Source organism: Plectropomus leopardus, chromosome 8, assembly GCF_008729295.1.
Source record: "Plectropomus leopardus isolate mb chromosome 8, YSFRI_Pleo_2.0, whole genome shotgun sequence".
Taxonomy (NCBI): Eukaryota; Metazoa; Chordata; class Actinopteri; order Perciformes; family Serranidae; genus Plectropomus; species Plectropomus leopardus.
Genome location: NC_056470.1, coordinates 25,677,352 through 25,689,360, shown reverse-complemented (window position 1 = coordinate 25,689,360; position 12,009 = coordinate 25,677,352). Strand labels below are relative to the sequence as shown.

The 12,009-nt window shown below is 39.6% G+C and overlaps 1 protein-coding gene across 1 annotated transcript in view; it reads right to left on the bottom strand.

The window, feature by feature from the left end:
* Positions 1-4,722: 4,722 nt before the first annotated feature.
* Positions 4,723-12,009, bottom strand: part of LOC121946689 (nuclear receptor coactivator 3-like) — a 75,745-nt gene continuing 68,458 nt past the window's right edge. Inside the window, exons 16-23 of the mRNA XM_042491374.1 lie at positions 11,426-11,531; positions 11,142-11,313; positions 10,498-10,824; positions 9,405-9,503; positions 8,238-8,490; positions 7,734-7,911; positions 6,731-6,935; positions 4,723-5,592 (exon numbers count right to left, since the gene is read on the bottom strand). Coding sequence (XP_042347308.1) covers positions 5,581-5,592; positions 6,731-6,935; positions 7,734-7,911; positions 8,238-8,490; positions 9,405-9,503; positions 10,498-10,824; positions 11,142-11,313; positions 11,426-11,531 — 1,352 coding nt within the window. The 3' untranslated portion in view covers positions 4,723-5,580. The remainder of the gene's footprint in view (positions 5,593-6,730; positions 6,936-7,733; positions 7,912-8,237; positions 8,491-9,404; positions 9,504-10,497; positions 10,825-11,141; positions 11,314-11,425; positions 11,532-12,009) is intronic.

Below are 12,009 nucleotides of genomic sequence, written 5' to 3'. Positions count from 1 at the left end.
TATCAATATTACAAATACATATTAAACTTCTGGTATAAAAATCAATTGCCTTTTCAGTCCACTATACATTTTGCTGCAATGCAAATATTTGAAGTGAGAAACTTTATCTTTTTAAACTTTATCTCATTAGATAAAACTTATGTTGACCATTTTTGTCTTAAGGGACATCATTTTCAGTTGAAAAATATATACATAAATCACAATATGGCTTGCATTACATTATTGCAATACTCAGTATATTGCAAAACATTTAAAATCACAGTAATATTGTATTGTAACTGAAGAATTGTGATAATATTGTAATTTCCTCCCTCAAAGTCAGTTGTCTTGAGAACAAGAATGTCTGTGCAAAATTTTATGTCAATCTATCATTGTTATGAGGCTGAAGCAAATGAGGATCAAAGACTAAAAATCAAATAGATACAACAAAAATATTAGTGTTATTTCCACAAAAAATTATCACTGCATTTAAAACTCAGATGAAAGAAAAAAATGCCTCCTCTCAAACCATTTCTCCAGCTACAAAAGGTTAGGTGAGTCAGCCAGCAGTGACATGACAGACTCTGTAATTTTAATACAAATGACTCTCAAGTCTAAAAAGAAAGTTATTTAAAGCTCGGGACAGGTTGACAGGGTTGTGTAGGTTCTGGTTACAGTAACAGCAGCAAGCAGCAGGGCTGTGACAGCCTGGAGGTGTGAGATGTTACTGTGGGGTGCAAAATCATTAAGAGAAGGGGAAGAAAGTGGGATGATTGATGACAAAAGCTCAAGGTCTGGGGAGTTGACCAGTGGCAGGAAACAAACAGCAGATGAAAGCGAAGCTGCAGACGGCCACACGACCTTCAGTGTCACCGACAGCAACAAGTCTGAGAGGAATCTCGTCCTTTTCAGCTCGCTTCTGAGGATTTGTCACACAGTCGTCCTTCACACTATGAACTCCCTCCTTCCATCCACACACTCACCTCCCATTTCATGCAGACTGGCAGACTCATGTCATTATAAATGATGTGGGGAACCTCTGGTTATAACTTGACAAGCAGTGAAACACACTTCCACTAAAATCTACTGTATTTGCTCTCTGCCTGCTGACAGACTGGACTGTGGCTGCAGGACCATCAAGTCATGTACAAAATGTTTGGATGTGCAAAAAGCAGAAGTGGGTGCAATTATTTTGCATGTCACAAGACAGTCTCAAGTTTGTGCATGCAAGTGAAGTCACAAGTTAAGACTGATGAATCCAAAGTCAAATCCCAAGTACTAAACATTTATTTTCGAGTTTTAAACAAGTCATAATGTGCAACTAAATTAAAGTAATACCAGTGTAAAATAATCAAAATCATGAATGCTTTTAAAAAATTGCATTTATTTGTCAAATTATTGCTAATTACATCAAATTGCTGTTCTTTGTGCAACTTCATTCTTCAAAGTTAGATGTTGTTGGTTTTTGTAATATTTGATGCACATGTTTTGCATACTGCAATCCGTTTTTGTTGATCACTGCTTTGTTTTTGTTTTTGTACGTAAATTAAATTATCATTGGTGTAATTTTTTCCAACTCAGTAACGTAATGTTTGTTCTTCATGGTTCTCTCTCGCAAATTGACTGGATGTTGCTGGATTGGTTCAAACAAAGTGGATAATCTGGGGAATTAAGTGTCAATTTACTGAGATTAAATAGGTTAGGTTTCTTAAATATGTTAGGCCTAGGTTATGTTTTAAGGAGGGGTAAGGGGTCCAAATTTTTTTAGCAACATATAGTTTATTTTCTGCATTCTGATGCATATTTTATGCACCAATTTATTCCCTTTCTTAATTATTTTTTGGTGAAAAGATCTTTAATTTTGTTAAAATAAAAGACCTCTTCTACTTTCTTGGTTTTTTTTGGGGTTTTTTTGAGGGTGCAAATGCATGCTCAAAGCATGGAGGGCAATGTGTCCCCTGCATCCCTCCTGAAACCTGTGCTTAAGAGCGTTAACATGAGTTGATTCAAGAAATGGAGAAGACTAATTTATTCATGGCACCATTTTTAAATAACATACATTTTAATCTTTGGGCTTGGTCATGAAGTCTTTTCAAATTAAACGGCTCAAGTCCAAGTGAAGTCACAAGTCATTGGTATTAAAGTCAGAGTCAAGTTGCAGTTTGATTGTGTCAAACTGAATCTAAAGTCATCAAATTTGAGTCTTCAGGCCAAGCCATGTGACTCGAGTCCACAACTCTGGCAAAAAGACAACAGAGACACTGTAATGTTTAAATATAAATTTGTATTTACATCGATATTAACATCAAGAAACAAGGTAAGAAAAAAATGCAATAGTATTTTACATCCTGTAATAATAATGACTGTAAGTTTCCCAGATGTGTTTTATCTTTTCTTTAGCGCAGACAAGGCGCTGAGAGGAGTTCCTTTCCTTTAAAGCAAAAAAGACATTTTTTTGTTTATATTTGTAGATGTCATGTTCGTCATTGAGACTGGGGTTTTAAAAAAACAAAACTCCAAGCTAAGACATAATGACATCAATGATGAAACCTCCTTTCCGGCTTAGAAAAATCTCGACATTCTCTTGTAAAATAAACATTTGCAGCACCACAATTCAACTGGCCATAAGTTCTACAGAAAGGAAGAAACAACCACAAACAGAAAACTCAAACCACCTCAGCAGAACCAGACTCGTTTCTACTCTATGTCATACAGATGGGGGATATAATATATGCAATTAAACATGTTAAGTTCAATGTATATTATAGGTTATGTGCGACAGTAAAAGCACACATGAGTACTTGCACGATCTACGTCAGGAACTGTTTCTACGCACTGCAGAATGACAAACAAAAATCTTTGGATTGAGCGTGTGTTCAAAGGTAGATTTCTCAAAAACAGGAAATACAATAAAGGCAAACTTAAATGGAAAAGAGGTTGATGGGTATTCAGGGGATCACACTACATCATGTGTTGCTTCCATCAGGATTTTAAACATCTGCGAACAAACCAAAAGGACTTATGGACAGTTATACAGCTGGGCTGATTTTCCAAAATCTGTAAAATTCAAAGCACATAAAAGCTCAGGAGTGAAACTTTAAGTCACACATGGAAGCATGAGGTTCGGTTCAGAAAACATCAGCCGCCACATACTGGTAAGACATCCTGGCCTCTAGAAACCTAACACAATCATGTGTCAACTCCTTTCGTATAGGCATATTTTGTGTGTGCGTGTGTGTGTGTGTGTGTGTGGGTGGGGGGGTGGGGGGTTGTCAAAAGAAAAATAATTTATATAGAAAACAAAATTACACACTAGCACCTCTTTAGCTAAGACTGTCCTCAGAAAACAAAAGGCTGCTTTCTGAGAGAAACAAAGTGGCAGTATGAAAAAAAATCTACACGCACCGCTTACAAAAAAGGAGGCCCTTCCTTTTCCAACTGATGTACTGAAAATAAAAGCTGACCTATGGCAGATTAAGAAAATTACACTTTTAAATATCAAGCCTTACAATCTGTGCAAAAACAGTATGTGACCTACAAAAGCATATATATATTTATATATAGTACATTTGAAGCATATTTACAATTCATATTCACAGACAAAAGAAGAAAGGGGGAAAAAGCTCCAAACAAGACATCATGTCTAATACTGCAGTGCCGTCACTTTGAGTCAATGATACTTCAGCTTTGACCTCAGAGGAAAACCAGGAGGAAGGATTATTGCTAAAACTTTTCTCTTACAGTGGGAGCTCATAGAGACATAATTTCTCAATTGGCAATTTTTATTTCTGCACTTCTTGTAAGACTGTAACTTGGTGTGAGGTAACCAAAATATCTGCAATATTTAGGTTAAAAATGACCTCTGGAATGATAAAACAACCAGTGAATCTGTATAAATATAAGCAGACATTAATAGAGGTGTGTTTGCCTCCAGCATGACTTTAAAATTACTTAAAAATTTCTCTTCTTGTAATAAATCACTGTAGATGAGAGCATTGGATAAAATCTGTGCTTGACGCCTTTCTACTGGTTCCCACTTTAGAACAAAGACCCATTTCCAATCAACAGCCCCTGTTACCCACACTGTAAAATCTGACAAATTGAACTTACTTTTTAAAAGTTTTAAAACCGACTGCCTTGTAAAAGAAAAGTAACTATAACCACAAATCTTAATTTATGTTTACTTCATATCTAATTGTTAAGTTTACTTAAAAAATTATCTACATTTACTTTATGGTGTGAAGTTGTTGCAACTTAAAAATCGCAAGTGGAATTACCTTGTTCTTTTTGAGCGTTAGCAACTTCGTAAACCAAATTAGTCTGACTTTACTTGATCATGACAGAGAGGATTTTGCTGATGGCAGCTTTATATAAATAAAGCTGCCTTGCCTTGCCTAATGATGAAGTTAGGAGATCTGCAAGTTCTGTTTCCTTAATATGTTTAGGAAAATACAAATATGATTGACGAGTTGGCAACCAAAAGAATTCAGATATATAGCACCGTAAACTGAAGTTGCTTAAACTTAGAAAAATTGATTTAATTGAACTTGTCATTTTTAAGTTGCAAAAACTTCCCAATATTAAGTAAATATAACAAAATTTTAAGTAAACTTAACACTTAGATATACAGTAAACATCAGTTGGACTAATTATATTTACTTACATTTTTCAAGGCAATCGGTTTCCCAGATATTTTTAAAAAGTTAAATCAACTTGTCAGATTTTACTGTACAGAGAGGAAAACACACACACACACACACACACACACACACACACACAAATAATAACTAAAACAAACAACTGCTGCTATGCATTAATTCTTGGGTAAAGGCCTCTATATTGCCACAATCCTTTTGATGTTGGCCTCTCCTTAAAGTGCAATCAGCCAACAAGTAATTCACTCGTACTTTAGCTCAGCGGCGTCCTGGAGGGACGAAACAATGTGCTACTGCTTTAATGACATTCATCTGAGTGTCACAATCTGGCGGCTCGTCATTTTGAGCCACATTTACTCTAGAGATCCTCCAGGAGCAGCAGAGAGACGGCGGGTAAAAAAAACCAAAAAAAATCCCACGAAGTTCAGAAACAAATAGTGGAGTCTCACATTTTAAATCTGAACACAGCTTCATGGTACATTCGACAGAGGAGAGGATGTCTTTAACATGTTTGACCAAAGTGTCCGTCCACCTTCACTGTTTGGTCCAGCGAGCGGCGTGTGTTCACTGAGGCACACACACGCCGCTCATAAAGAGAGAAATATTAATCTACAGTCTACGAGAGGAATCACAGGGCTGTCTTTAGGATTTGTGTGTAAATGTGTCACAGTGTTTCTGATTTTTATGAACGCTGTGTGTTTTCATGTACGTGTGAGACAGTCTGTCTGTTTTCCTCCACGGTTGCCAGACTGCCGTTACTGGCCACGAGTCCAAAGGAAGTTCACTCCCCCGTCTGGTGGGAGAGCAGCACTACACACAGACACACACACACACACACACACACACACACACACACCGCTGGGTCCTCCACACACACTCCAGAGCTGCAGCCGTGTCCTATCTCTGAATGGAGATCACAGTGAGACAAATGCTTCTGTCACGATGCTCAGCAGTATTTCTAGATTGAGGGGAGAAAAAGAAAAAAAAGTGAAGAAGAGGAAATGCACAATTGACCAAAAGCATTGTCTGTTCTCAAAACAGCTTACAGAATCAGACAGGATAGATTCACTATCTTTAAACAATACTGACACGTCGATATGAACACTGAAATGGTTATTAGTTACTGTCATTGTTCCTCCTGTCCATACTGTCCACAAAGAAATATCTTCATAAAGCAATTTCAATTTAAGCAATGTGGAATAAATCCACAGCCCGCAGCTGAAATTAAAGCTACAGCAGGTAACTTGTCATATTTGCTGAACCTGTTACTGTATCCTGACAGTAATATGTCAGAAAGATAATCTGTGAAAAAAGAATTACAACAATCCCCTGTGCCTGAATGAAAACAACCAATCAGAGCCAGGAGGAGACTCTAACGCAGCTGTCACTCACTGCTCATATACACGGCTATAGTGACCATCCTAATGTAGCCTCAAATTTTAACAGAATTTCCAGAAAATCTGCAAATTTCAATCCAGTACCATTATGTTGTCTCCAGTCAGGTGTCATTAAACAATTGCAGATGAAGAGGATGCAACGAGATAGATGAGAGCACCAGTCAAACCACATATATTTGAAAAAAAAATGTAGAAAACATGATGGTAATAATAGTAAAATAGTTTTATAGTTTTAATAGTTTTTTTTACTATTTGACACACTTCCCCAAAATAGTCCGAGGCACAGACTAGTTGCACGCCTGAGCTATTTATGCCGAAGTGTTTTAATAGGATATGTGTGTGGGTAGTACTGAGCATAGGACTGGATAAATGAAATTTGGATAATGCTGCACAAGTTGTGTGAGAGTTTGTAAACACATTCTGAAATTGTTTTGCTCTTGCATATCTTCAATTCATCAAGATTTTTATTTCAGGTTTTGGATTCTCTGTTCTCTGGCATGTAAAAAGTTTTGTTCACAAACTCAGTGTAACATAGGGTGAGTAATTATATATGAATGATCATTCGGGGGGCGGAGTATTCCTTTAAGTTGCATGCTTCATAAATGTTAGGATGTCTGCTTCCATTGCATTTTGCCATATTTTGCTTTTATTGATGCACACTCCTTTAAGCACTCAGACTCTCCCCCCCTCTGCACCTACCTGATCAGGCCCCATCGGCATGCGCCCCATCACCATTGGGTTCATACCCATCTGCCCTCCCATCTGGCCCATGTGACCTCCTCCTCCGCTGGCTGGCATGCCCCCGTTCATCATCATGCCCCCATACTGGCCTGGATTCCCTTGCTGCCCAAACTGCTGCTGCCCTGGAGGTCCCTGCTGCCCAAACTGCTGCTGAGGGTACGAACTGGTGAGGGAGAGCAACAGGGAGGAAGATGCATTCAAGAAGTAAAAATTAAAAGTCAACTTTCTCCCATATCTGACGGCACAGTGTTCTATTATCTTCTCATCAGGGGTCGACCGACACTGTTTTTCAGGGCCGATACAGGTACCAATTATTAGCACTTAATGAGACCGATAACCTAGATTTAAAACCGATATGCATTTACCATAAAAATGAAACTCTTTTTGTCAATATTTAGAATTTGAAATATAACAAACTCCATCACGAAACATCATATACAGCAAGTTCCCAATAACTTTTTTATCAAGTCAAGATAAAATTTAGATAAAAAATGAATAAATATGAATAGCTCCCTGAGGTTTTACAAAGTGAAAGTTCCCCCCATGCTGACACTTTCTTTGCATGTATTGCAAACTGCCTTCTCTGGTGTTGGTTGACTGTAATAATACCGTACTGCACTTTTGGATCTTTTCTTTACCATCACAGGGGTAAGTGGGGGCGCATCATCCATCCTTATATAGTCTGTGGTTAATCTGTATCATCGATTATTAAAATAAAATGCTGATAAAGATAATTAGAAAAATGCCAGATATTGGCCCCTTTATAATTGCCCATGCCTATAATCTGTCGACCCATATTTCCCATCCTTTGTATAACTGTCTTATAAGACTTGATTTAAGTCCCATCGTCAGTCCATTAGTAATCACAGTTTTATGTTTCATTAGGGTTTCATTCTAGAGAATATTGTCCTTTCATTACTGTTTTAAGTATTACCTGTTCTATATGTGTTTGATTTCATACCTGTTGCGTCCCATGCCTCCCTGCGACCAGCCTTTCATGTCTGCCCCCTGGTACATGGGACCACCCTGCGGGTGCTGTTGCATCATGGGGTTTTGAGGCCCCAGGCGGCCGGGCATCATGGCGTTAGGAGGACTGCCACCTGATGGGCCAAACGAGGGGTCTCCCTGCTGGCCCATCCCTGTGGAGATAAATCACCAGCCTCAGCTCTCCCCTCTCGCCACAGGAAACACATAATTGATACATGGAGATAAATAAAGACAGATGATGAACTTGCTGCGTGGAGTGTGCTCTGAAACTTACTATCCCTTCAATGTGATGTGTGATGTGATCTGATTATAAAAAATAGAGATAAGAAGGGTGTACAAGCAGAGCCTACTGACAATATTTTTTTCATAAATCAACCAATTTTCCCTTTAATATAACAAATGTGAGAGCCATGCAGTGCGCCGACTCACCACCAGGGAGCAGCAGTATACTGTTGGGCACCAGTCCCAGTGAACTCACCATAGCTCCCACCATATCCAAACTGCTGGGGGCCGGGTTGGCCCATGTTTGGGCCTCCCATAGGGTTCTCCATGCCACCAGGAGCCGTGACGTTTGGAGGGGGACTGAATCCTCCCGCGGCTGCAGCTGCGGCGGCGGCTGCCTGCTGCTGCTGTTGCTGCTGCATCAGCATCATCATGCGCTGCCTCCTCATCTGCAAGGTGACCATCTCTCTGCTGCGCTGAGCCATCATCTGAGCATTGAGGAAGCCCGGCTGCACGAAACAACACAGGGAGTTTGAGGAGGGTTGACACTTAAATACAATTTAATTATATTTGGAGCTTTAGTAAAATATATATGTTATAAAATATACAGTATGTAACGCTAAAAATGGATGGCTGACAAAGTCCTATGTGGATGCAGGAGCTCTAAATTGTTATATAACATCAGGATGACGATTAGAGAGATGCATCAAAAATTTCTTTAGTAAAAATATAACATTTATTATCAAAATGTTACCAAATACAATATATTTCCACCAAGACTGTAAAGGCTCTCCAACAAATCAAAGTCAACAAACAACACTTGCATCATCTGATATGGTGATGAATATGTATACAGACAAGAGGTCATAAACACTCGGGCTCCTGTCTGCCTCTTAACTGAACACGATCCAGTGAAGACAAAGAAAATGCCCCCAAAAATAAGATGTATATGAGACAGTAAAATGCATAATTCAATAGGACTGTGGTAGCCATGGAAACCTTCAGATTTCTGGGATCTATAATCTCCCAGGACCCGAAGAACGACTGCAAAAGGCTCAGCAGGTGATGTATAGTTGCTGCACTTGCTGAGGAAGTTGAAAAAACCGCAGGCTCTGATGAGAACAGTTCTACATGGCAATCAGTCTGTTCCCTTCACGTCAGTCACTGTCTGGTTTAAACTGGCTACCAATCTGGACAAGAGGACAATCAGGTCAGCAGAAAGGACCTGTTCTGTATTCTGATAAGATGTAACTAAAACGTTGCACGTAAGTGCATCCAGAACTACAGTGTGGTGGACATTCTTGGCAAACTTGATTCTGATATTAATTCAAAATCCATGGCATTAAGTCTTAAATCACACAATCATTATTACAGTGTTTCATCCAAAAGTTATCATTTAACCGAAGAAGTTTTGGTCGTCTACCTGTCCTCCCATGCCGGGCTGCATGCCGGGCCTCATGCCAGGGTTTCCTCCAGGGTTCTCCATCTTCATGCCCATGCCCTGTCGCGTCTGATTCATGAACTGAGGAGGGGGAAAAAAAACATTCAAGATAAGAGGGAGGAAAAAATGTCACTCTTACCTTCTTCCACACCCATGCTGTATATTTACAGACAAATTATACATATAAACTAAATGCACTAGATAGTGTACTATTTGTTTGCATCTGTATTAATGCTCTGACTGTCACATACAGCTCCTTAACCCTTTGAAACCTGGAGCGACATCACTTTCCTTGTTCTGCCTTCAGACACCTTTAACAAAAATGTAAACATTTGAACTCTGAGCAAAGTGGTGTGACTTTGGAAAAAAGCTTCACAAATTGCAAGACATAAGTAAATGTAGATTTTTTTTATGAATATAGGGAAAGAAATGTCTAGGGCAAAAGAAAAAAGCTAGGGAAAAACTACATTTATGATGTTACTAATTACATGTTCAAAATCATTGTACTGTTTTTTCCAGGTCATTTCTGTGTCGTTTTAAACTTTCTCCTCTTTCTTTCTTTTTGTTTTAACTTTTTACTGAAGTGATTTTCTTACTTTTTTACCAAAATCTTGTAATTTTTTGGGTCATTTCTTCTTTCGTTACTCATTGTCTTCTTCCCATGTTTTTGAAAAAAATCAAGCCAAATTGCTCAGGTTTCAAAGGGTTAAGTAAGTGATTTTTGTAATACAGTAAATTATGGAGCTCCAGGATGATATTCACTATTTCATAATTTCAGTTAACAAAAGATAATAAGTTAATAGCAGGTAAAATATGCATTGCCAAGTTATTTTTCATCTGTTTGTTCATTTCCGGCCATTTTTGCACCACTGACATTTTAATTACTTTCTCTTGAATGTGATTTGATTTTAAACTGCATGCTGGCATTTATAGTTCACCTATCTTGGTAATTCTTTCAGTATGAAAACACTATATACTACCATGGTTAGATGAGAATCTACACCATACTGGATCAACTGGGAAAAAAGCTAACTGTTTGCAAGCTGGTAAATCAGTGAGCTTCCTGTGTTCATACCTGCTGTCCCTGCAGCCTCTGCTGTAGCTGGAGCCTCATGGGCTTGTTGGCGGTCATCATCCTGGGCCTCATCATGTTGGCGCGAGGGTGACCCATGCCGCCCATCCCACCCATACCAGGGAAGCTGCCGCCTTGGCCCATCTGAGAGAGCATGGGCCCAAATCCCCCCTGCTGGGCTTGTCCCTGCATGGGGTTCCCTCCATAGCCGGACTGCATCGGCATGGCGGGGGGTCCGGGATAGCCCTGTCCGTAAATAGGCTTCTGGTCCAGCACCATGGACGGGTCTTGCCCTGGAAACGGCTCCATCTGCTGCTCGCCTCCCTGGTTCTGGAGCAGACAGGACAAGAGGACAAAAAGAGAACTTTGTCAAAGCTCTCCATCTAATTGATTAATTTCCAACTGGTTGGCTCTGTAATTGTCTTTTTCTAAGCAGCACAGACAGATCCCTCTGGGCTCATCTATCTCCCTTCAGTGAGAGAACAGTCTGAACACGGTGAGTCATGACTGAAATATCTAATGCAAAGATGAACGTACGGCTCACTTATGAGTCATGACATGCAGACTGATTATTTCTCCTTTCACTTTACTTCTGAAGGGATACAGAGGAGCACAGAGATGAGAGTGTCGTTTTTCTGATGGCCTACCTGGCTGACGAGGTCTGGGATGCCAAGTGCTCGGTCTATCTCCTCCAGAGCGATGCCGTCTGTGTTATTCAGCAGAGAGTCCAGCTGGTCCAGAAGCGCCCGCTCGTCGCTCTGGCCCTCACTGGTGGTGGGAGGCACCAGGAGATCATCTAACGTGTTGCCAAACTGGCGTCTACGAGGCAAACACACACACACACACACCATCAGGTTCACTAACAACTCGCTCCTGAACTTATGGCAGCTCATGATGAATAAATATAGACGATGAGGGATGTTGCACTAACCTGTTACCCTCCATGCCCATTATAGCGTCCGGCCAGGAGGGGGACTGGTTGGGCTGGCCCTGCTGGCTGAAGGGACTCATACCCATGCCCATGTCAGCAGAGCCTCCTAAACCACAAAGACAGTACATAATTCATATATACACAAACAAGATACAAACATCAAACTCACATCAAATTCCTGTTAAAGCAGCTGAAGAGACAAAAGCAGCAGGAAAAAATGACTGAGTGAAGAAAAACAAAACAAGATACAACACCACAAAAATAATACAACTAAGTTGGAGGAAAATGGTAAACACACTATATGCATAAATTTATCTCACATTTCATTTATACAGAATTTAATTTATACAGCCCAATATCACAAATCACAATTTTCCTGAGAAATCTTTTCCAACATATCAATCCCTCTGTCGTTGGACCCTCACAGCGGATGAGTGTCCTCACATTTTTTGGCCAGCTAATGACGTGAATCACAGTGCTGCAATGTCAGTCTCTTAGCCAAGACTGAAATATCTCAACAATCATAAAATGGAAGATTTAGTGCAGGCATTCGTGTTTCTCTCAGAATGAACTGTATTAACTTT